This window comes from Alosa sapidissima, chromosome 10, assembly GCF_018492685.1.
Source record: "Alosa sapidissima isolate fAloSap1 chromosome 10, fAloSap1.pri, whole genome shotgun sequence".
In the NCBI taxonomy this organism is placed as follows: domain Eukaryota; kingdom Metazoa; phylum Chordata; class Actinopteri; order Clupeiformes; family Clupeidae; genus Alosa; species Alosa sapidissima.
Genome location: NC_055966.1, coordinates 12,333,519 through 12,360,388, shown reverse-complemented (window position 1 = coordinate 12,360,388; position 26,870 = coordinate 12,333,519). Strand labels below are relative to the sequence as shown.

General features: G+C 42.6%; 1 protein-coding gene across 2 annotated transcripts in view; it reads left to right on the top strand.

Annotated features, from left to right (window-relative positions):
* Positions 1–26,870, top strand: part of LOC121720808 (serine/threonine-protein kinase 31-like) — a 44,310-nt gene that overhangs the window by 4,472 nt on the left and 12,968 nt on the right. The window contains exons 6-19 of one of the 2 annotated variants that reach the window (XM_042107250.1): positions 1,428–1,586; positions 2,472–2,791; positions 4,823–4,925; positions 5,130–5,234; positions 6,978–7,237; positions 7,685–7,841; positions 13,036–13,161; positions 13,726–13,911; positions 14,086–14,208; positions 14,371–14,490; positions 14,587–14,718; positions 20,416–20,517; positions 22,737–22,814; positions 23,126–23,251. In XM_042107250.1, the coding sequence (XP_041963184.1) occupies positions 1,428–1,586; positions 2,472–2,791; positions 4,823–4,925; positions 5,130–5,234; positions 6,978–7,237; positions 7,685–7,841; positions 13,036–13,161; positions 13,726–13,911; positions 14,086–14,208; positions 14,371–14,490; positions 14,587–14,718; positions 20,416–20,517; positions 22,737–22,814; positions 23,126–23,251 (2,097 nt within the window). Of the gene's footprint in view, positions 1–1,427; positions 1,587–2,471; positions 2,792–4,822; positions 4,926–5,129; positions 5,235–6,974; positions 7,238–7,684; positions 7,842–13,035; positions 13,162–13,725; positions 13,912–14,085; positions 14,209–14,370; positions 14,491–14,586; positions 14,719–20,415; positions 20,518–22,736; positions 22,815–23,125; positions 23,252–26,870 lie in introns of both variants that reach the window. The other variant, XM_042107249.1, reaches the window with a different exon arrangement.

Here is a 26,870-nt window from a genome sequence, read left to right as displayed (position 1 = left end):
GGGGGACTTGCGAGACAAATGGAAAGACCCATAGGTTTACAGTAATACATTAACATGCATTGTTTGACATGCCTCAAACTTCACAGATTGTTAATTATTATGTTTAAAGATGAGATTTTTATGCCCACAATGCATATCTTGCATAGTGCCACCATCTGGCAACAGATCTAATGGCTGGTGATCAATTTTGACACACTTCTCCTAGGTGGTTGAATCATGTCAAAATTAGAGGACATGATATCAAGATGTGGTTGATGTTGAATAGTCAAGGGATTGTTGATATGTTTAAATGTGTCAAAATGGTGATGCAATTAATAGAAATATCTCGCTGAATAAACACAAAATGTGTCTTTAAGTCACAATGTATTGGCTGAAACTTCACAGTTTATTGATTATGAATTCAGTTGATTAGAAATGATGATATTCACATACCCAAAATGCATGTCTGGCATAGCGAAACCACCTGCCAACAGATAGATTGGCTATTTTACTGATTTTATCTCTACCATTTTCATCAGATTTGTTTCACATTTGGCGTATGCACTTACAGCTTTCCTGATTTTATATTATGGTGGGGTGGGGGCCATGTAGACTGAAATGAATGGTTCCCATGGGCGAAATGAATGGTTTCCATGGGCGAAAACTCATGAAATGTGGCAAGGACACAGATTTGGCCCAGGGACTTCATAGCGCCACCTTATGTCATTGAGTCTTGTGGTCAGTAAATAGTTTTACCCACACAGAACAGAAGTTGTTAGAGTTGTGGACCTCCCTAAGACAGTTCGATCCCCGACCAGTAGGAAAAATGTGGGCGGAGGAAGTGGTTGAGCACTGCTCTCCCATGCCCACATCCATGGCTGAAGGGCACCTAACCCCTCACTGCTCCTTGAGTGCCACTGTAGCAAGGTAGCTCACTGCTCCGGGTTAGTGTGTGCTTCACCTCACCGTGTGTTCACTGTGTGCTCTGTGTGTGATCTGTGTCTTCACTAATTCACGGATGGGATAAATGCAGAGACCAAATTCCTTGTATACGCAAGTATACTTGGCCTAGAAACCTGATTTACATTTACATTTGTACATTTACATCAAGATAATTTGGGCATGTATCATATTGCAGTAAATGAAAATGTTTTTGGTAATTTGCTCTCAGAGGTGCAGTAGATGTTTTTGGTCAGAGTCAGATACATGTGTACAGTGTTAAGATTATTTTTCAATTTTGAAATGTTAGCGCATGTGTGCGTGTTCATCCTGTGTGCTTTGGCCCTTGGTTTGGCATGCTTGACATTTGGCCCTTGAGCCAAACTTTTTTGGGAATCCCTGCTTTAGACTGACACCTGCAGTTTGGAATACAGAGCGTACATGGGAGAATTTGCCCCCAAGTGAACACCTGTATCTGTGTTCCTGTCGTTCCTGCGTTCCGTGTGTAGTTCCAGGTGTTCTACGTGGACTACGGGAACAGTGAGGAGGTGGAGCGCTCGGTTCTGGTGGAGCTTCCAGATGAGCTGCAGTCGGCACCGCTGGCCAAGAAGTACCGGTTCTGGGGGTTCCACATCCCCAGCGACCAGGACGCAGCGCGCCAAGAGCAGGTACGCGCGCGTGCACACACACACACACACACACGCGTGCACGCACAAACACACACACACACACACACACACACACACACACACACACACACACACACACACACACCCCCGAACGAACGAACGTTCAAACTTATCATGCGAATACTTTTTGAACGATAAGCCCTCAAAGGTGATGTCTCTTCACATAATGAATTTATATCCATTTTTAGAGCTTTGCATAGGGGAAATTACACAAGATACATCTGATCTGATTGGATTTTTAAAACAGGAAAATGTACTTCTATTCACTTAGTATCACTAATGTGTGTGAAATACCAAAAGAGCCAATAATGTTGGAAGTTGAACAAAAATGATTGTTCACCGCGATGCTTAAAATGACTTGAAGCTTCAAAGGGCTGTAGTTTTGGAACCATTAGTGATACAGATATACTATTTAAGATTTATGCACACATACACACACATGGGGCAGCCGTGACCTACTGGTTAGCGCTTCGGACTTGTAACCGGAGGGTTGCTGGTTCGAACCTTGACCAGTAGGCACGGCTTAAGTGCCCTTGAGCAAGGCACCTAACCCCTCACTCCTCCCCGAGCGCCGCTGTTGTTGCAGGCAGCTCACTGCACCGGGATTAGTGTGTGCTTCACCTCACTGTGTGTTCACTGTGTGTTTCACTAATTTGCGGATTGGGATAAATGCAGAGACCAAATTTCCCTCACGGGATCAAAAGAGTATATATACTTATATACTTATACACACGCGCGCATACACACACACACACACACACACACACACACACACACACATGTGGTGTGGCTGCAGAGTGAGCCTGTGGGCCTCAACACAGAGGGTGCGTGTCATTGGGTGTGTATGTGTGTGATTGTTCCCAGGGCAAGACCTTCCTGCTGAACCTCATCAACGGTAAGAAGCTGCGACTGCGTAAGAAGTCGGTGTGCTTCGACGGCACCATCCTGGTGCAGGCGTACCAGGGGAACCTCAACGTAGGAGACGAGGTTCTGAAGATGCAGTTCGCCCGCTTCAGCGTTCCGCCTGGCGGCCGCGACGGACCGCTCTCCCCCCCGCGGCCCCCACAGGCCCAAGACGCTCTCTGGCCCCTCGTCCCGCTCGAACGGGCCGGGCAGGGAGATGCAGACAACTGCCTGCCCAGGCTGAGACCCACCCTCACCGAGCAGGCCCCACAGGTGTACAGGTAAATACTCACAGGTGCACAGGTAGGCCCCACAGGTGTACAGGTAAAAAATCACAGGTGCACAGGTAGGCCCCACAGGTGTACAGGTAAACCCACCCTCACTGAGCAGGCCTCTCATGTGTACAGGTATAATACGCTGAAATTTAAATAAATTATAGATTTGACCAGCTTTCAAAATGAGCCCTTAAACTGACTAAAATCCACAGGGCTTGAAGTATTCCGGCACTGTGCGTGTTGTTCCTGAGGAAGAAAAGTCAGGAAATCATTAGTGAGGTTTTGCGTCTAACCAGAAGTGCCAAAAAGCAGAAAAGTGCAATGTGATATACAAAGTATAAACAGGTGATGCATAGGCAGGAAATTAGAAGTATGTGTCTTAGCTGTCCCTTTCATCAGGCCATATATGTAACCTATAATATGCAAATATGCTGTGTGACATGGGTATGTGATTTTATTTAGAAAATGTAAAACTGATTTCAGTACAGATATATGGTAATTAGTGTTACTATAACCCCCCCTCCACACATACACACGCACACACACACATCTCACCCCTGATGCTATCAACGTCCATCGCTATGTTGTACTGTACATATCGTCAAATGGCAATTAAGGGGACATTGCCCAACCCTACTTGGCGTTAAGAAAACTTCTCAAAGTAATGGCTGAAAGCTGCCAGGATTGTTTTCTCATGCAAGCAATACCCCCCCCCCCCCCCCCCCACCCTAACACTTCTCCAAGGATTTTTGTCACTTTAAGCCCTGAAATCATCTCTACTGTGTGTGAGTTTGTGTGCGTGCGCGAGATGAAGCTGCTGCTCCCTGTTCGATAGAGATGAGCGTCACTTCTGAACTAGCAGAAATTCACCTTTTTCATCCGTTTCAGATCTGAAGAAGAGCGTGCAATCTCTAGCCCACAGGGGGTGTATGTGTGTGTGTGTGTGCGTGCGTGCGTGTGCACGCATAGATGATTGGCAGAACCCCAACCCCCCCCACACACACACACACACTTCCAGAACTAAAAGCTGGAAGTTGCCTCTTTTAATCCCACACAGGCTTCTTTATCTCATATTTCTTATTTGTTCATCCTTATGTCCCACCTCCTCTTATGTCCTGATAAATCACGGGAAGGAAATGAGGAGAGAATGCAATGAGCAATCAAGGACAGACAGAAAATTTTGCTGCTCTTATTTTTTTCATTATTATATGTGCCCTCTTATTTACTTATTTACTTACTTTTTTGTTTACTTGAATGTTATGTTTGTCTGTGGACTTAAATTGGTAAAATATGTCTTGTCTTCACCGTGGGATAGTGAGAAACGTAATTTCGATCTCTTTGTATGTCTGGAACGTGTGAAGAAATTGACAATAAAGCTGACTTTGACTTTGAGATATGCGAAATGAGGTCCTGGTGACTCATGAGACGTCAATTACTGATGACGCGGAATCACCCCTGGTTATACAGTGATTAAGATCAATCATCGAAACATTATTGTTAATGATAATTTAGCATATTAAGATCTTTTTTTGGTCCAACTGGTTATTTATTGTCTTTTATAAACCGCTAGGAACACACACAGTTGAACTCTTGGATCAAAGTCTGTAGTGGTGATTGTGACGAGCACGCGCACACACGCATACAGACACGCGCGCACACACACACATACAGACACGCGCACACACACATACAGACACACACACACACACACACACACACACACACACACACACACAGAAGCAGATAGAGGGCCAGCTGAATACAGATAATTAACTGTTTTTTATAATGTGAACAACAGCCATGCATCAGGCCTGATGAAGTTGGTGGTGGTTGTTCTTGATTGCGTGTAAAATGTGATTTAGTGCTGACTCAAAGCTCTCTAACTAGATCTTTGTGTGTGTGTGTGAGCTGACATTGATGGACGTTAATGAAAATGATAGTGGTGCTTGATTAAGAACCTGGCAGCTTTAAGAACTTAATGGAATGTTATTAAATGACATGGTGAGTCCAGTGTGTGTGTGTGTGTGTGTGTGTTAGGGAGAAGAGCACAGCAACCAGTCTGCTACCTGCCAACTCTCTGAAGAAACAGGTTGAGATGGAGCTGCTGGAAGAGAGTGAGCAGTTAAGAGACGAGTTACAGGTATCAAATACAGTGTACACGCACGCATGCGCCGCACCTGAGAACCCAGCCTGATGCACACATGCATGCACACGCATAAAGACAAGAACTACGGGTAGAGAGTGAACAGCTAAGGAATGAGTTACAGGAACCACAGATACAAACACTCATAGATGCACTACCATACTATTACTTACGTGTGTGCGCGTGCGCATGTGTGTTTAGCGGCTGCAGAAGGAGGTTCAGAGTGCAACAGAGGAGAAAAAGGACTTACAGGAGGAGAAGAGCTTTCTACAGCAGAGAGTTCAAGACCTGAACTCACAACTACAGGTACATACACACAACTGCAGCAAAACCTATTTTCCCAGGGCTCCAGACTAAGTGCGTTGGTTGCACTGGTGCGCCTAACTACCTGTTTTATTTAGGTGCACCAGCACAAAATGTAGGTGCGCCCAAATTTTTCATCGCGTCACCTTTAACGCCACAATTTCAAGGTCACCTTGTTATCGCTCCCCATATACATTCTGAGCTGTTGTCAGAGCATGGACCAGGAATGACCGTATTGGGCGGAACAGCACTTTTCTTACAAAAAAAAAAATCTCTATGGGTCTCTTCTCTTCATTTTTCGTTGGCTGTTTTGTTGCTTTTATTTCCTTTATCCGTTGCTGATTCTTTGGTCGCAATTTCGAACACACACACACAGCCCGGAGCAGCGTACAGGAATATCTGGACCACAGCCAATCAGAGGCAAAGACCCGCCCCATCTCTGTCTCTGGTTTAGACCACGATATGATCTTTCCATGAGTGTGGCACGGACCGGGAATGACCATATTGATGTGATTTGGGAATGACAGTATTGATTTGATTTGGGGGCCCCACCACCTTGACGCCATTAGTAATATTGAATATTGTGTGATCATTCACATCAGTGGCGATCATAGACTCTGCTTGACCCTCCACACACACGCACACACACACGGAAAATGGTGGCTTGTCATTTGTTTCTATTTCATATTTTGAAATTCATAAACTTTTTTTTGATCTGCATAATTACTAATAGCTATAAATATTTACAGGGTGTCCGCGGGGTTGTAAAAGGTAGTAAATGAAATTAGAAAAATGAAAAAACTGATTTTCATTTGTCATTTTGTCTTGATTGAGAGAGAATGATAGTGAAATAAAGAGTGTAGTGCTGAAGAAGAAGTGGTGTGTGCTCTTCCTACACATAACAATGAAATAACTTTTTATCTTGGGTTAGGATTAAATAACAAATAATTGTGTATAGACCAGTGTTTTTATTGAAGCAAAAAAGGAACAAAGTATCCAGTAACTTTATACTTGATTTGAATTGTAAGCATTGCTACACTTTCTTACTCAGAAAGTTAAGTAACAAAATTACAGTAATCCGTTACTTTATAATTGGTTACCCCCAACACTGAATTTCGAAAGGTTGCCGCTAGTTGCAGCTCGAAGTCGTGTTGGTATTAAAAAATATTGTGAAGGTATTAAAAAAGGTATTAAAAGGTATTAAATTCAATTTAAGAATTTCTGTATATACCCTGATCCAAGTTAACTAATCGGATCCTTCATTACAATCTAGCAATGTAAAAATAAACTTATCATGGGTAATAATGCTTGATCAACGTTCCAAACAAAGTAGCAAAACCAGCAGGCGAGTTAGCCAAACAAACGCATTAGCTTGCTAGAACATATTGGGGAAAATACCGCTCTCAACTGAATGGTACAGCAGAGATGAGACGCTCTCACAACATGAATGATTGGCATCGCCAACGTTTTGTGACCTCAAAATAGGGTCATCTGCCAAAAAAGTTCGGGAACCCCCTGGTCTAAAGACTCATATGTTCACCATGCATTTAGACAAGAAATTCTCTTAGAGTGTGCGTGTGTGTACATAGATGGAATTGGGGAGATTTTGGCTGTCTGTCCACTTAAAGATGGTGGGGGATTATAAAGTGTGTGTGTGTCAGAAAGGATGCTTAATTATTCCACTAATACAGCAATTAGAGAGAGAGAGAGCGCTAATCTAGTTGTTTTCTTTGGAAAATGAAGCAGCAGTTTCAGCAGGGGATTGCGCAGACTGAGCGCGTGCAGAAGACTGCTGAGGTACAGGCGACTGGGGTGCAGACTGAGCACGTGCAGACACGTGAAACCCAGACTGAGCGCGTGCAGATGACTGGAGTGCAGATACAGACTGAGCGCGTGCAGACAGCTGAGGTGCAGTCGAGTGAGGCACAGACTGAGCACATGCAGATGCCTCTCATGGAACAGCTGTCCTGTCTGGCCAACAAAGTGGAGTCAGTTCGGAGACTAAGGTACACACACCCACCAAAGTGGAGTCAGATTGGAGACTTCGGTACACACATATGCACATGCGCGCACACACACACACAGCTGTCCAGCTGAACAGAACAGCTGTCCTGTCTGGCCAACAAAGTGGAGTCAGTCCAGACACTTAGGTACACACACCCTAACCAAAGTGGACTCAGTCCAGACACTTAGGAACACATGCACACACACACATACAAAAGTGGACTCAGTCCAGACACTTAGGTACACACACACACACACCCCAACCAAAGTGGACTCGGTCCAGACACTTAGGAACACATGCACACACACACATACAAAAGTGGACTCAGTCCAGACACTTAGGTACACATGCACACACACACCACAGTGGAGTCAGTCCGAATGTGACACCAAACACCAAGTGCGGTGAGTTAGTTACACCCCTGTGTATTTGTGTGTGTGTGTTGCAGAGCCAGCAACTCTAGCAGTACAGTGGTAGACCCACTCCTGGAAGCTGTAGATGTCGTCGTTGACAACCGCATCTCTGCCCCTGCTGTCATGGAAACGTTGGAGGTGGTATGGGCGGAGTTTGAAAATGCTCAGGAGAAGCTGAAGGCCTGCAGCCAGGTGAGCTCACCTGGATTAACCAGTAGGGGTGTACGTTTTGGATCTTTTTTGTCACCGATAGTCGACACTCTTTAATCGACTATTGACTGTTAACTGATAAGAAAATGTAGAACAGATAAGTGACTGTGACATAAACAAAAACAAAGCTTAAGAAATTAGAAGTGATTTACTTTTAAGTGTTAACAATTCACAACTTATGTTATTAATGAGCAAGAAGTTGCGCGATGAACAAAACAGATTTAAAACTAAACATTTAATCCTCCAGCGCAAAAGCGCTTAAACAGCAGGTCCAGCAGCCTTTATTTTGTGTTAGATGGAAAATATTTGTAAACTCCGGCCTATTAAACAGCAAGTAGCCTAAGCAGACACACTTTCATATAAGCATGTTCGAGTGCTGTAATGAAAAGCTGTTCCGCTATCATGTTTATTTAATCTAATTAATGATCTATAGCCAATAATAAAAACACGGGGGTCCGGGGGATTTGTTTTCTTTTCTGGTTTGCTAATCACACTATTTTAACGTGTTTTGAGAGGGACAGGCCCATCTTTTGTCTGACGCATGTCACGTTAGTTACCCCATGCATTAAAACAAATGTCACTGCTTGAATAACTGAAAAACATACTGAACATGGACATTGTCATAGTTCACAATGCCAATGAAAATGTTTAGCCTACTTGGTTTCTGACAGAAATTATGTTTTGTGCCAACATATTGTAGAAACACAACTACCGCCTTTATTTGGTGAACAGAGGTGCAAATCATCTCCTTTACTTTTTTTGGTTATTATATAGTCTAAGATCCACTTAAACCACAACCGCATACAAAACGTTTTGCCATCGCCACATTTACAAATATGCTGTAATGCAATTTACCTTCATTATCAGTGATACTTTTTGCTTCGAATCGCAATTGAGTGCGCATTTAATGTAACATGCCACATGATTTCCAAGAGGCCTTTAGACAGGCTCATTTCTGACTTCACTAGACTATTATTATGACCGCCGCTAGCGAAGCGGTCATATAGGGATTGTCAAAATCCCCCCCCCCCCCCCCCCCCCCCGGTTATCTGCTTCCTGAATTTTTGGTCAACGATACCCGGGACACCGAACCACTGGGGCACATGAAATTTGGTGGGTATGTAGCCCCACTAGACTTTTACGGAACAATTTCGTTTGGTCCCCGGGGCAATTTTGTTTGGTCCCCACTCCCCCCTCCGCGCTGGGCCCCCCGAAACCCAAAAAATGCAGTTTTTCCTAAATAACTACCTGAACCGTGGCACCGAGGATGAAGAAATTTTTATGGTATGTTGGTCTCAAGGGCCCACATCAACCTGGCCCATAATCACTCATTTGTGATTTGCACCCCCCCGGTAAAAAATGAAAATGCAATATCATTCTGCTTTAATCGCCCCTCTCTTCAGTTAAGATGTTCAGAACTGCACCAAATTTTATGTGTATGATTTAACCTGACATTCTCTGGGGGTATTCCAAATTTCGTAGAATTTCATCCAGGGGGGGGGGGGGGGTCTTTAGTGACTGTACACTCATTGGCCTGTAGATGGCGGTGCACACATATACACACGCACACACACACACACACAGGAACGTATACCATCAGTATTGGCAATTAGAACGGCCGATACATAATTACAAATTCAGTAGGATTAAAGGAAAACCAAATATTCATCATAATAATAATAATTTGGCTGCATTTCCAGTATTGGCGTCACGTAGTCGTTTGTCCACTAGATGGCGCATCGTTGCAGTGAGACGTAATTTTTTTGGAAGTTAATCTAAAGTGGGTTGGAAAGACACTACGCTTCCTACAAGGACAAGACTGTACAGTAGTTTACCGCAGAGAACGTCTAATAAGGGTAGGATGATTTCTGCATGACATGTAATTCCCATTTCCTCTTGAAGCCAAAATAAATCTGAGAATGTTTATCGGACATGCTTGTTTTTTACTGCAGGTAGGCTACGTTAATCCTATCAATAGCAGGTAAAATAATGTTAATGTTACCGTTAGCATGGTTGAGTGATGGAGGCTGATTTGATTATTGATGTATTTGTAGAAAACCATAAATGCGTTTATAGGCTACCAAGCAAATTGATAACAGCACTAATTGTATCTTTCGACGGTCATCTCATTTGCTTATGACCATAACCTAGGCTACTAACAGGAGCTAAATGAGTTAGCTGCTACGTGAGGGTTTTCTAATGGAAAATATATAGGCTACCTGAAAGAACCTGTCTATGATGCATCCTAAACACATGGCACATTTCTGCTTAAGTCTCAAAAAGCATCTGAGTCAACGTTCATTCCCAAACACCCATATAGGCTACTTCAATCCTCTATTTTCAAAGGTGATTCAAGTAAGGAAGAGCATGGCTCAAAGTAAAGTAGGCTAACTGAAACTACATAAATTCGTCAAAGTGAATAATTTGTGTCAACTCGCCGCAATGTAGATTTATTAACGCACCCATGATCTACATCTCCAAAATGCGTCAGCCTATGTAGCCTAATGTAAGCTACATTTAAACCAGATGTTTTAGAGCGCACGTCGAGGTGTATTCAGGGCAGGGCTGTACCTACACATATTTGTTGCACGTGCTACAAAAAGCATTCTTTGCGATGGATGATTTATTTAGTACCAATGTTACACCGGTCAGATACAGTTTTGCCTATGGCCATACCGTGAGACTGAGGCGCTTTTTGTTTGTTCGAAGTGCGTGTTTAGGGTGTGAGAGGGGAGTCGATGTGCTTTGATTCCAGCTTGGTAGTTGTAGTCTATGCGATTGAAAAACACGTGTGTGTGAAGTATCTAAACAATGATAACGCTTTAATTATGGCTGCTTTAGCCACAGACCTTGAGCTACTGTACAGTGGGTTGGGTTCCATTTAGAAGTGTCCACTTCATTCACCCTTTCCGTGATTCACACAGCTTCGTGAATGTATTAGCCTACTACTGATATGCAAAACTATTAACTTTTCGCCAAGAGGTGGCAGCTTAAGTCCGCTTGATACTGTAAGCCATTGGTTCCCAAATGAGATTTTATTTGGGTCGCCAGCATAGCCTAGTGACAATTTGTGTTGTGTAATAGGCCTAGCATAGGGCCTACCTATGCTATAGCTTATAGTTTGTTAACAGCCACGGTTTTGTCCCTCTATGCATTTTTGCATTTAGAATAGCTCTGAAACCGGGGGTCGAACACGTCGCAGGGGGGGCGCCAGTGCGTGGATATCTCAATCGCAAAATTAAACAATATTTCTATCAGGCGCCTACCATGGACTAGGCTGGGTGAAAATCAAAAGATTGAGCTTGGTCTGGCGAAAGCCAGACTAACCATGGACCTCATAGTTGCAAAATGCAAGGGAACATAAATCAGCATATTATTTGCACAAACAATAACGGACAGTAGCTCTTCAACTTGACCCATTAAAATGTGTATGAACAGTCTCATTTCGCATTTCATGAAGGCCCTTTTGGACATGTCAGTTATTTGCACCACTGGGTAAAACAGCATTTTGTTTTAGACTACTGGTATTTAATTTGTGCATTGACAATAAAGCTGAATATCATATGAACTAGATGACTAAACTTATGAATATGTAGAAGAAGAAACATTCACAAAAATCCATGACATGACCTCTCTTCTTGATGGCTGTTGAAAACTGCATGGAACTGACAGGGATTGTTTTGTTTAATAATAAATAAATACATACATTATGCTGCTACCTTCTGCTTTTCCCAAATACAATGTAGCCTACAGGTGTACCTTGTTTAGATATTTTAAGAACTGCCCTACTTGTGATTGTTTAGATATTTTAAAGGTTTTATAACAATGCTACAAATGTTTTGGCAAGTGCTACAAATCTATTCACCTTTGCAGCGCCAGTAGGCTACTTTGTGTGCGGCCCGCAAACACACATTCCAAACAAGCATACACAGTGTATGTGTATGCTTGTTTGTATGTGTACAGAGTGTGGTGATGGAGTAGAAGATGGAGACAAATTCATTAATATTAATTATTTTCGCGGAATGGATGTACAGGACTGAGCGGCGGTCATATTTTGTACCGCTATGCGGTACATCTAGTTGCATTTGTTTATGTTGTAAGACGTGAAGAAATGAAGGACATCGGCAATAGCCTAGGCTACGCACAAATTCATCATTCACTAAATGGACACAGAGACAAAAATAGCCAGGCTACTATATAGAAATACTTTGAAATTCCCTTTGAGTCGGATCAGCTCCACCTTTCCACCAAGTTTTGCAGAAATTGTGCCTGTGATTTTTACGATATTGTTGACCGAAACTATTTGTGTGGTGCAACCTGTTAAATATTAATGGTTCATAAACTCCAACGTAGTGCCAATTTAGGTTGAAACTAAACTAAGATGGAACTTACGTTCAACTTGCGTACAAATGTAATGAATTGTAATGTAGCCTAACTTGTGCAATGGGCTGAGGTGCAGTGGCTGCAGGACTAGAGCAAGCGAGAGATGCAAGAGTGGAGAACAGCTCATGCGCTTGCTAGAGATTTTTGCTAGAGATTTTTTTTTTTTTTTTAAAAGGGCCAGTACAAATGACCTCGCGGGCCGGACTTGGCCCGCGGGCTGCCAATTGAAGAGCCCTGGCCTATAGCCTATTCCAACCATGAGTAGCCTATAGCGGACAACTTGACTGATTTTTATTCAGAAATAGCTGTGGAGTCTATTACCTGAGACTCGCTGTGGAGAAACCTGCTCAGATGGCACTAATGTCCCCTGAATGCTAAGTTAACTTCTAGTGGCCAGTCTCGGGGAACTGATTAGCTCTGATTAGACCGGTCAGGAGGATTCATGCGCAATGAGGAGGATTGTCTCTGATTTAGGCGTCCACATTCTGTGCGTTTACCACGCTGCAAACTTGTTATTTATTTTTTTAGCAGTTTAACTGATTGTATTAATCATTTAAAACACTTCTTATCGGTTATCTGTCAAACGGTGAATTATGAACACCCCTATTACCCAGCATGCTGTAGCGCTGCGTGATGTGTGTGTGTGTGTGTGTGTGTGTGTGTGTGTGTTTGTGTTTGTGTGGCTTATCAACATAATACACGTTACTGTGGATCAGAAATCTACATGCCCTCAAGCTTGGCTGTTATTCTGCCCTGGTTTTGGAACTGATTCTGTGTGTGTGTGTGTTTGCAGAGAGAGGAGTTGGGGGCTCTCATGGCCTTTCGGGACCGGCTGCGTGAGGAGCTCTCGATCGCCGTGGAGACGTTCCTGCAGGAGACCAACAAGTTGCCCATCACTGAGCGCACACACACACTGGAGGTACTTGTGTATGTGTGTCTTAAGCTCTATGTATGTGGGGGGGGTGTATTAGTGTGTGTGTCTTTATGTATGTGTGTGGCGGGGTGTATTAGTGTGTGTGTGTGTATGCTGTCCATGTCTCTGAGTGAGTATGCATGTATTAATAAGTGTGTGTGTCGTGTCGTGTCTTCTGTTTGTTTGGGCAGACGTCTCATCATCTAATCCAGTTTGACCAGCAGCTCCTCGTGTGTGTGTGTGTGTGTGAGAGAGACCTGGTTATCTAATCCAGCATCTCCTGAGTGTGTGCAGAATTGGGCCAGACCGAGTGTGTAAACTCTGATAAAAGCCCCAAAACTCTCAAGTGAACACACACACACTGTCTCTCTCGCACATACACACACGCAGACTTATTGTGAAGCTCATTATACCACACCTGCAGAAAAGAGCTTTAATGTTATGTTCTGTATAGCAGCTATACATATGCATGCCTCTATTCTATAAACATTACCACACACACACAGACACACACACACACAGCCACACGTGAGTGTTTGATGTCTGTGTTGCTGTTGCTGTGTGTGTTAGGAACTGCTGAAGAGTATGCGTGGTGTGTGTGCGGCGGGTGCAGTGGGCAGCGTTCTCCAGCAGGGGGCGTTTGAGGAGCTGCGTCACCGCAGGAGTCTGAGCCAGAAACAGAACGGAGGCGTCTGTCATAACACTGACCGCACCCTCTCCAACCTGCGCCTCTACCTGACCAAAAGCCTGGACCAGGTGAGTCACACCCCTCTACCTGACCGCCAGGTGAGTCACACGCGAGTCCTGACTGTTAACTTGGATCAGGTGAGTCAGGAGAAGGGGTCAAGTAGCACCAATCAGATGGCTCCTCACTAAAGGATGAATAACCCTCTAGTGTCACAGTACTGATAAACTGTGTGTGTGTTCCAGTTGCTGTGTGTGTCGGAGCAGGTTCCTGCGTGTGTATCAGATGTGTGTGAGGGGGTGGACATGATTCTTCTACTGGCGGAATCGGCTGTAGCTCAGGAGCTGGAGCAGTCATCATCTGTACAAGTGAGTGCTACTGCTGTCTTTCTCAGACACACATACTCACACACACACAATAATATGCATGCCTAAAGAGACACATACACACACACAATATACACTTAACCCCTTTTGGCTGAGGATAATGGTGCGTGCGTCCGTGTCTGTCTGTCTCTGTGTGTTCTTCAGGGCCAGAGCCATGTAGACTCCCAGCTGATCTCCGCTACTCAGCACAGCCTACTGCAGCTCATTCAGACAGAACTGGCTCTGCTCAGAGACATCAGAGACAAACACACTCTCTGCTCTCAGGTGTGTGTGTGTGTGTGTGTTTATACACTTGAGTATGTAGAGGCTAAACAGTGACCATCTGGTCTAGAGACTAAATAGCTGTGTGTGTGTGTGTAGTTCAAGCAGCTGGCAGCACAGTGGCTGGTGGGTCCCCCTTCTCTAGCTGAGCTTCTGTCCATTAAGAAGCAGATCAGGAGCCTGAACACTCAGCTACGCTGGAAACAGATGGAGGCTAGTGTTATGGAGGAGGTACACGCGCGCACACACACACACACACACACACACACACACACACACACTCAGCTATGCTGGAAACAGATGGAGGCTAGCGTTATGGAGGAGGTACACACACACACACACACACACACACACAGCTACGGTGGAAACGGATGGAGGCTAGCGTTATTGAGGAGGCACACACACACACTAGGCTACACTGGACACACACACTCTCAACTATTCTGGAAACAGATGGAGGCTAGCGTTCTGGAAGAGGTACACACACGCTCGCACACGCACAAAGACACATGTCATTGATGGAACTTTTGAAACAATGATGGAAAAATGTGAAGGCTGTTGGATCGTTTTTACAGATTAGAACACTATTTGCAGATTAAAACTAGATATGCATCAAGATTTCTGAAACCCAGATTTTCAACCTCAGAAAACGGCTGGTCATCCAGCGCTATGAATTCCATGTAGTGTTGTCACGATACCAAAATTATGACTTCGATACGATACCTGCCATAAATATCACGATGCTCGATACTGAAACGATACTATGGCGAAATCCTAAGATATATCTGGAAAAGAAAGGACTCATACCTCCTCCATGTGTATTGAGCCATTTCTGTTGAATTCATTGCACTTTTGTAGTGTGCAGGTCACACTACTCTGGGTTCTAAACTTCTAGACTTCCTACATAAATATTATTTTTTATAGTCAGTAAAATAGTAGGCCTACTTGGTGTGATTAAGTCCTTTATTGTTTGTTATAGTTCATTTACATTGTGTTGTGTTTTGGCAATAAAGTAGCTTTAAATAGCCAAGCTAGACTAGATCAAGGTCAGTGTTGAAATTACTGCATGCAAATCACTGAATACTTTGCAGAGGGGCCTAATCTTTAGGCCATCTGATGTACAGTATAGGCTACCCTAGGCCTTCCCGTGTTCATGGGATTTCTTTGACAGTTGCCAGTGTACAAGTACTACGTTCCAACCACTCAGGTCTTGTCAGATAGGCCTACCATTACCTGTTGCAATATATCTGTGTGCATTCCTACATTACGTCTATTTCTTTGATAACATGATTTGCTACTCACGTAACAATAAAGCCGCTATTAGGACTCAACACGCTTTGGTGGTATTATATGCTGTGGGCTTTAATTAGCGCATTTCGGGTAGCCTATCCTACATCTGGGCAATAATTATTGAACAAATTGCAGTCTAACTTACATGCCATGACAAATATTAGGGTAGAGTGGGGGAAAACGCCCCTTGGGGTAAAACACCCCCCCTCCTATATTTCACAAACTAATCACTAGATGAAGTAAAATGTTGTTTTTGTTTTTATTTCTATGCACTATGTTGACAATGGTGATGTACAAGTACCCACCATAAAATGGATGCATGCTCTGTACTTCAAGAAAACAAAAGAAAAATTGATTTTTAGGCAAGTGTTCTAATTTTCAGCAGTCACTAAAACAGAGTTGGCTATTGTCAATATATTGATCAAATATAGTAGCTTGTAATGAATTTATTGATATTTTATTGCTCCACAATATATTATGTTTACTTTAGTTGTTTACTTTTGGTTTTGCTATTAATGTATGAGGGGCATTGCGTTTTACCCCAACGCAGGGGCAAAACACTCCTTTTGCTCAATTTTTGTACTGTTAACTCTGGACAATTGTCATATTTGGTTTATAATTCATGACATTGTCCCTCAAAACTAAGATGGCAATTCTACACACATTTAGCTTTTTGCTTCACAGAAATATCACATATTTCTTAAGGGGGGCGTTTTCCCCCACTCTACCCTACCAGTAGCCTAGTACTGACCGAACATGAATTAGATTGTTTACAAGTTATGGTAGGCCTAATGTTATTCTGGCGTGAACATTGCGCTTTTATCTCGTTAGCACCCTATGATTACAGCTGGTTATGTCTCGTCAAAATTCATTGATGAAGTAAGTTTCGCTTTATCCCAGAGAACCGAGAATAGGCTACTCGTTTCACTTAGGCTAGACTAAAACAGAAGTGGAGAACTTGGCACTAACCATGTAGCCTAGTCGTGTTTTCTATAGCATAGCCTATTCATTAACCTGTCGTTCTTTGAACTCTTTAAAAATGTTGGGATATGTCTGCGAGGTGTTTAGCCAAGTGCCATGCGAAGCCTAGGCTATGACTTTGAAATAGGGGTGGGCGATATGGACAAAAAATAATATCTCTATTTTTTGTGATTTTGACGATAACGATAATTAGTCGATATCCTTTAAAAAAAAATTGTAAAAGTCTGAGTTACTTTACAGCTCATTATTTATGAATAGCATCAATACAATAATAACCAATAACCTAACCTGTGACCTTTTAACCAAATCAGCCAATGCATTGTCACTCTGACACATTTCCAATTTTGCCCCCACTTGTGTGTGTGGCAATGACATGGTCTAGCCAGCTACATTAGAGAAGATGACTAGGCCTAACAGTTTCTCAAGAGAAAGTCTGAAGCTGAAGTTCCTTTCAAAAACCTTTACTTAGGATTCACTGTAAAACTAAGCAGACCAACAGGGTACATCTCAGTTATTCCCTTCGATGTTTTGTTTAAGAGAAATCATGTAGGCTAGCATTCCAAGTTACAGAATAGAAACTAATGCGTTAGCTTATGGCTAATGTATATGAGAAATCCCATAGAGATGCTAACGGTTAGCATAAACGATACACGTAGATATTTAGAGCGAACTTTAGTCCATTTACAAAAGGGTTACATGAGAAGAGTTCTTTGTTTACAACTGACTACTAAAATACTCAAAGGCAAAATACCATGTAGGAAAAAAGGACTGTCTCATCAATGCTACGTGAACAGAAGTAGCTGCACAAAATCCCTTGTAGGCTACGTCTTGATCTCGCTACACAAAATAAACATTAGACCTGCGTGTGACAACGTGGACCCACTAGGGATCATGTGACACTTGCTCTGCTGCAACAGGGCTTCTCTTGCATACACCTCCTGGATTTAGTGAATGTATGGGGTTTCAATGCGTGATTTTGAGTGTTTTTCCCCCATAAGTAATTTAAATACTCGATAATGTAAATTTGCACATCGTTTAAACAACAATCACGATATTATCGCAGACGATATATATCGCCCACCCCTACTTTGAAACATATTTTACAAACGGGCCTCCGTGTACCTGAACGTTAATTTTAATAAAGTATCGATTCTAAAAACGTCGGAAACCGTATCGTTTTTTGCGTGAAGGCATCGTGATACCTTTTTAGTATCGATACACCGTGCAACACTAATTCCATGATCTTTCCAGTTATGCCTTTACTCTTTTCCTTGCTGAACAAAGCTAACAGAGGTTGCTGATTTGTGGATGTCCCAGTGCTAGTTTGAGCTTGATGTTTACCTTTAGCCCCTGAGTGTTGGTGTAGTAATGTGTCCAAGCGGATGGTGAGACTCCGGCAATGAAACTCAAGTTGACGTAATTCTCTCTTTTTTTTTTTTTTATTATTATTATTATTATTATTATTATTATTATTATTATTATTATTATTATTATTATTATTATTATTTAGCTCCCGGCAGGTTTAGGCAACAGACAAAACAGAAAACATTAAACAAAAACACTGATCAAAACTAAAAACAAACATGGGACAATGCCCGCAATAACTAGGCCCTCCATAGATACGTCCTCTCACGACAGAGGCGAACCCCGAATGAAACGCTCAATGACATTTTATACCATCGGTCCCACAGAGAATAATCAATCGCCCCTTTGACACATTCTTTTAAGCCATAAACTGCATTAGCGCACACACTACTCTATAACATTCATGTTCCGACATCACCCATGCGCTGCAATACCCTAAAACAACAAATTAAGAATAATTGTCCTAAACACCCCTGCCTAAATGAGCGCTTCCCTTACGGGAGCGCGCCCCGACCATTTAAATGAGTCCCACCTCCTACCCTCCTGTTTGCACCCCTGCACCCCGGAAGACAGGCATACCACAGGTAAGGTGAACATTCAATGCAACTAACATACAGGCACAGTTGAAGCAATCTCACTAAGATGTAAAAAGTGCGCACATGAAACCCCCACAACTGCCCCGACGCTATGCTTTGCATCAGACCATTTAGCGATACCATGACCGCATATGACATTTCAGTATTCCTTTGCTTTTCCCTTACATACAAAGTATACAGTACAATAGTCCGCACCAGTCCGTATCCGTATATAATGTCCAGTTTTTAACCCAAACTCCGGTCCCATTGTTCTACAACTGGCAGGAATGCGCCAGGCCCAGTGACAGACGCGGTGCGCTCTGTCACAGTTGGCCTTTGCTAGCCTCGTCAAATTCGCAAATTCAGCTGAGTGATGTCTCAAGTGTCGGATCAACTTCGTTGTGCTAAAGGTTTTTGGTGTCGTCCCTCCACGCCCTACTTTTTCCTTTCATGAGTTGCATATTGCAAATTTGTTATCTTCACACACACTGAAGAATTTCCAAACAGCTGACAGTTAATTCGCGAGGTTTCCTGCATGTGTGTTCCGCGTGCACGTGTGATACTGATGTTACGCGATGTTAATCATGCGACGCCCGGGTGCATTTACAAAAAATCGGCATATGTCAGACTGACCGGCCGGTCTCCGGTCATGGTTGTTCACGTGAAAATCGTCCGATTCCGGTCACCAGCCAATAAATCGGTGCATCTCTAATTAGAACACTTAGCTTTAAGGAAAGCACAGTTCAGACCAAAGATTGCGGCAGCAACTAGCCAACTTGAAATCCGCACCTTGCTGCCTAGAGCGTTCTAAATCGCCACCTTGCTGCCTAGAGCGTTCTAACACCAGGTGGCCTGACCGCAGGGACCGCTTGCAATATAGCATGGTTTAGCCAGCTTGCTGGTTACGTAGCTGTCAAAGGTAATCAACAAACCTAACTAGCAAGCAGCCTGTGAAATGACATTTGTTTTTGTGATCTTGTTGTGAGCATGCGGTTTTTGACTGATTGTGTAACATTACAACCAGTGGTGTTCTAAGAAAACAAGATCATAGCCTAAGTAGTCCTCTGTCTCTCCTCTGATCAAAACAAGGTCATAGCCTAAGTAGTCCTCTTTCTCTCTGATCAAAACAAGGTCATAGCCTAAGTAGTCCTGTCTCTCTGATCAAAACAAGGTCATAGCCTAAGTAGTCCTGTCTCTCTGATCAAAACAAGGTCATAGCCTAAGTAGTCTTCTGTCTCTCTTCTGATCAGAACTGTCTGTTGACTCAAAACTTCTTCTGTCACTGACTGACAAAACATCACAAAACCATGAGCTAAATACTGCAAGCCATTTGACAACCATTGTGTTCCAAGGAAGCTATGGAAAGACTTTTCCAAGTAAGGATGTGACATTTCTGTGACAGTTCTGAGAAACTAATTAATATCTGTGAGTATCTGACAGCTTCACTGTTGTTTCCTAGGCTACAGGTTTCCACTGAGATTTGCAGCCAAACATTAAAAATTATAATGGCAATTTTTACAACCCTGTCCATCAGAATGGCCAATGAGAAAGTCTAATGCAATCTCTGGCACACACACACATACACACACATTAATGTCAATCTGCTGTTTTACCATTAGATTCCTAACATGATGAACTCAATTGGGTTATTCCATCACATGTCAAACATAGCTTATGCTTATTGTGTGTGTGTGTGTGTGTGTGTGCGCGCGCGCAGGCAGAGGAGCCAGACCTGATGGAGGTTCTGAAGAAGAAGGAGGAAATCACTGGAACCAGGAAGACCCTGTTCAAGTCCATCAGCGCAGAGCAGAGAGAATATGTGTGTGTCTGTGTGTGTGTGTCTGCGTATATGTGTGTTTGTGTGTGTGTGTCCGCGTATATATGTGTCGGTGTGTGAGTGTTTGTGTCTCTTTAATGAAAAATCCTGTTTGATAATCGAAACTGGTGGTGTAAAATCCAAACGAAACAAAAACGAGATGGGTCCAAGTCTGCCGAACTCACAAAGGAAAAACAGGCAGTCACCTGCCCACTCCCCTCATTCACCTGCCCACTCCCCTCATTCACCTGCCCACTCCCCTCATTCACCTGCCCACTCCCCTCATTCACCTGCCCACTCCCCCTCATTCACCTGCCCACTCCCCTCATTCACCTGCCCACTCCCCTCATTCACCTGCCCACTCACCTGTCCACTCACATGCCTATTCACCTGCTCACTCACCTGCTCACTCACCTGCTCACTCACCTGCTCACTCACCTGCTCACTCACCTGTCCATTCACCTGCCCATTAACCTGTCCACTCACCTGTCCACTCACCTGTCCACTCACCTGTCCACTCACCTGTCCACTCACCTGTCCACTCACCTGTCCATTCACATGCCCATTCACCTGCCCATTAACCTGCTCACTCACCTGTCCATTCACCTGCCCATTCACCTGTCCACTCACATGCCCATTAACCTGCTCACTCACCTGCTCACTCACCTGCTCACTCACCTGCCCACTCACTTGCTCACTCACGTGTCCATTCACCTGCCCACTCACCTCATTCACCTGCTCACTCACGTGTCCATTCACCTGCCCACTCACCTCATTCACCTGCCCACTCACCACAGGCCGTCTGTCTTTCCCAAAGGCCTGAACCTAATTGTGAGCCACGAAGGAGAGGAGGGGTGTTTAATTTAACCAATTAGCCACAGGAAGTGACTGAGTCAGTGCTTTCCCTACCGTGTGACGCCCTCTTCAGATGCATTTGTTAGGATAGATTAGGCAGAGATGTATGAGAGGATTTATTGGCCATGTTTCGTACACAATAACAAGCAGGACGGCTACATTTTCAAAAACAATTAAAGAGCTTTGTTGGGAAATGGGATCAATTAAAGAGTAGTACTTTTACATGGGATCAATTAAAGAGCAGTGCTGGGAAATGGGATCAATTAAAGAGTAGTGCTGTTACATGGGATCAATTAAAGAGCAGTGCTGGGACATGGGATCAATTAAAGAGCAGTGCTGGGAAATGGGATCAATTAAAGAGCAGTGCTGGGAAATGGGATCAATTAAAGAGCAGTGCTGTTACATGGGATCATGAGCGCCGAATCCTAACCACTAGACCACCAGGGAGACATGCCGTCTGCCTTTGGAACGAGTGGACGTGACCTCTTGCTCTGTGCGGGGCCGACTGCGGGAGATGGCTTCGCTGCAAAAACGGTTTATCCAATCAAATCTAGCCGAGTGTCATTAATCTTATATCAAAATAAAAAAAATCTACTTGGTACTGTTTTCAGTATAAAGACACTTACCTAGTGCTTTCTCATCAAATCATTTGACTTCATTTAAGACGTCTCCAGCGCATTAAGCAAATTTGCCTTGATGAGACTCCTTAAAATAAGCAAATCTCTTATTAAATTCAGCTGTTACATGGGATCAATTAAAGCGCAGTGCTGGGAAATGGGAGCAATTAAAGAGTAGTGCTGTTACATGGGATGAATTAAAGAGCAGTGCTGGGAAATGGGATGAATTAAAGAGCAGTGCTGGGAAATGGGAACAATTAAAGAGCAGTGCTGGGAAATGGGAACAATTAAAGAGCAGTGCTGTTACATGGGATCAATTAAAGAGCAGTGCTGTTACATGGGATCAATTAAAGAGCAGTGCTGTTACATGGGATCAATTAAAGAGCAGTGCTGTTACATGGGATCAATTAAAGCGCAGTGCTGGGAAATGGGAGCAATTAAAGAGTAGTGCTGTTACATGGGATCAATTAAAGCGCATTGCTGGGAAATGGGAGCAATTAAACAGTAGTGCTGTTACATGGGATCAATTAAAGAGTAGTGCTGGGAAATGAGAGCAGTGCTGCGACATGGGAACGTTTCCACATAGTCCTTCTCAATGGTTTTGTGTGTGTGTGTGGTTTTTCTGGTCAGTGTATGTGTGAACCGGTGTATCTGTGTGAGCATGGTTTCTTTTGTTTGTGTGTGTGCGTGTAGGACACATATGTTAGTATGCATACATCTGTTTTTGTGTGTGTTTGTTTGTGTGCGCAGGAGAAGCTTGTTGCTCTGACAAAGAATTTCCCTGAGCTTCCTCTTCTCCACCCAGATGCAGACATCCTCACCTACATGGTGAGTATCACACCAGGGTGTGTGTGTGTAGAGGTCCAGTGGTGTGTTGTTGAAGTCTCTGGACAGGGACATGCTGGAAGTTGCTGTAACTGTGTTTGTGTGTGTGTGTGTGTGTGTGTGTGTGTGTGTGTGTGTGTGTAGAGGTCTGGTGGCATGTTATTGAAGTCTCTGGACAGAGACATGCTGGAAGTTGCTGTAACTCTGTGTGTGTGTGTGTAGAGGTCCGGTGGTGTGTTATTGAAGTCTCTGGACAGGGACATGCTGGAAGTTGCTGTAACTGTGTGTGTGTGTGTGTGTGTGTGTGTGTGTAGAGGTCCGGTGGCGTGTTATTGAAGTCTCTGGACAGAGACATGCTGGACACTGAACCCTTAAGGGAGCTCAGTGGGAGGAGACCACTGCTCTGTTCTGAGTTCCTGGGACAAAGAGTCATTCTGAAGGTGAGAGATATATATATATATATATATATATATATATATATATATATATATATATATATATATATATATGAATATATATATATATATGAATATGAATAAAGGGTTCAGATGCAAAAGCCTCTAAATGCCACCTATGTCAAAAATGAGATAAAGATGGTGAGGGGATGCTCTCCACACATAGTATACGCTAATCAAATAATTTAACTTCTAAACCCACTAAATACCACTCTCTTCCTGGTCTGAAATATCGATTTATAGGCAAAAACCTATAGGAGCCTGAATTTAAATGCTCATTTAAAAGAAAAGTAGTCAGACGGATTTAGAGGGTTTTGCATCTGAACTCTTCATATACACACACACACACACACACACACACACACACACACACACACACATATACAGTGCATATAAAAAGTCTTCAGCCCCATGCTAAAGTTGACTAAAAAGAGGGGGAAAAAAAATCATCTTTGAAATGGATCTTAATGCCCTAAAAAATCCAACCCTTAAGGACACCAATTTGCTTTGTGAATGAATAATGTATCGTAAATAAATAAATGTTCTTCATTAAAATACAGGGTGCATAAGTATTCATACTCCTATGTTGAATTCCCATAGAGGCAGGCAGTTTTTTTTTTTTTTATATATATATATATATATATATATATAAAGGCCAGTTATCTCATGGATCCAGGGTACTATACATCCTGATAAAGTTCCTTTGGCCATTGGAATTAAAATAACCCCAGACCAAGGCAGATAGTTTAATGAATGTTGATAGTCCAAAAGTTGAATGTAGATAGTTTAATAGTTGCTGATAGACCGTTAAGGGAATGTTGGGAAATTAACATTCTAAAGAATATCTGGGTTCATTGAATTCAACATAGAATTTTAGAACCTTCAATTGTTGCAGAACTTAGAATGTTCAAAAACCTACACCTTTAAGGGTTAAAGCTTAAGAGTTTGAAGATTATTTTCTTGTTGAACTAACGCAGTCTACTCAGTCCTAAATAGTGCTAGGCCTACTGTTCCGTAGGCTACATAACCACATCATTGAACATGACCGGCAGTAGCCTACAGGAATAAACAAAATATGTGCCTAAGTGCCTGGAAGAGTTGCATCCAAAGCTGGCAGAGCCCAGGCTACGGATCCTTCAAGCAAACTGTTCCGTGTTGTCTGCAGCTGTCTGTGTCTGCAGCTAACGTAGGCCTGTCAACGGGAGCTAGCCTACTCTGATTTTCAAGTGTGATCTGGATTGCTATTTTTTTCGTTTGGCAAAAATGATGTATTGACTAAGCTACCATCTTGAACTGGCTTTTTAGTTTGCACTAGGGTTCATAGTAGCCTAGCCTAATTTAGCCCACTATGTTTTTATAAATGACACAGGCTATCTAACTAATCTTACATCAAACTTGGATTAAACTCTGAAAGACAATATGCATGAAGTTTACTGGATATCTGAGGGAGTTTCATGTTCCATGTTCCATGTTCCATATGTGTTGTGCATTACTTGAAAAGATTATTGCAAATTAAATTTAGTTTAGTTCGCATGCATTTTTTTTTAACTCATGTCGTAGCGGCCCGGCTATGCTAAGAACAATTAGCATCCTCGTTTATCTTACTTACATTGAGTTGACTGTGTGGCTTAATCCACAGATGTGGTGAAGCACTGTTTCGTTATGGTTTGCTAAGGAGTAACCCATTGCTTGAAATAGTGGAGAGCTGGGATGAGAACATTGTGTCAAATCTTCGCATTGTATCGCGGAGTGATTTTATTATTAGCTGTGCAAAGTCTGAGTTGAAATGTCCAGGGATATTCCAACTCATGCAACGTCTCTCGGCCAATCAGAAACAAATAAATAGTTCCATAGAACCCAATTGTTGTATAACCATGGAAACAGCATAGAGACTGTCTAATCTTACATGGTATGCAACACACTTCATATTTCCATTGCATACGTTTGCAATTGAAATATACATTGCATACGGTAGACTTCAAAAGTTTTTGAATGTGATCTTACAGTTCTGTCATTAGGCTATTATGTGTCTTTACATTTACTCAATTTGCCAAATGAAAGTCAAAATCTCTTTGACGTCCAAATAATAGAAAATGTTGCTGCTGTTGCTACGATATAGGCTACCGTTACAATAAATCGCGACTTTAGCCTAACAGACAACAGTGTAATTTCGTGGTGTTTCGAGGTATCACTGGTTTAATGCATATGCCTAAACTAGGTTAGCCTAATTAAACTATAGGCTACTATATTAAACAAGCCTATGAGGAACATTTAGAAACCTAGACATTTTCTAAAAGTACGCCTCCTGCCAGGAAGACAACATTTCTGATGTTTGATTGAAAATGACACTCGAACATGGGGGACGGGGGGATGTTCACTTTTGCAACATAGGCAGCCACATTTTTCCTTGTGCCCTGTCATTATAATACATTTTAAGCATGTTGTTTCTATCACTGTATATTGAGACTAGTGACAAAATTGTGGTAGCCTTGTGACGCGATTGCTGCTGCAATCGCCTTATCTAATGCTATATGAGATTTTACACTAGGTTACTCCTAATGGAATGAGACCCCTATGCGCACCACGTTGGCTATACGGCATATTAAAATGAAATCGGTTGGAAAATAAAGACTTGAAGACTTAACTTTAGCCTAATTGAGACTTCTAAGCTTGGAAACTAACCTTGGAGTTAAGTTACAATATGCTTAGTTGACTCCCAAAATGGCAAACACTAGAATTCTTGTGTCTGTGACATCAGCTAGGAATCCTCAATATCCTTGTAGAATGGAGAGAGGTGGCCTAGTTAAGCAGATGGCAGTTGATGCAGGTAAAAATCAGTTTAATTGTCCCTTTATGGTGTCATAATGCTAATGCAAAGTATATGGGAAAAATAAGCTTGTTTTTTGTTAATATCTCAAAAAGCATAAAGTTTACAAAAATGAAAAGTACATTGCTCAAGTGTCCTTTTCAAGATCTACATTACAAAGTTTGAACAAAGTTTCTACGTTAAAAGGTTGAAGCTAAAATAGACACAGAAATTTGGTGGGAAGAATAAAGGCTTACACACACGGTTGGCGACGCGACGGCAATTTATGGCAGGCAGCCGGCAAAATTGAATAGAATCTATTGAAGTGAGTGGGGCAACACACACGGCAAAGTGGAATAGAATCTACTGAAGTGAGTGGGGCAACAAACACAGTAAAGTGGAATAGAATCTACTGAAGTGAGTGGGGCAACAAACACAGTAAAGTTGAAATAGAATCTACTGAAGTGAGTGGGGCAACACACACGGCAAGTGGAGCGATGGGGAAACCGTCGCATCACTCTAAACAGCCCCTTTCTATTTTTCAGGGCGATCTTGATGTCATAATAGAAAACAGCTGTATGGTCAGTGTATCTCCACTGAATCGATGGGTAGTCGCCAGTAGTGTGTGTAGTAAAAACAGAATTCCACCGTCGTGTTTGACTGTTGCATCGCCGGCCGTGTGTGGCAGCCATAATAATAATAATAATAATAATAATAATAATAATAATAAATAAAAGACTTCGGATAACAAAACAGTGCATTTTCATGCGTTGTAATAATAAGACTTCGGATAACAAA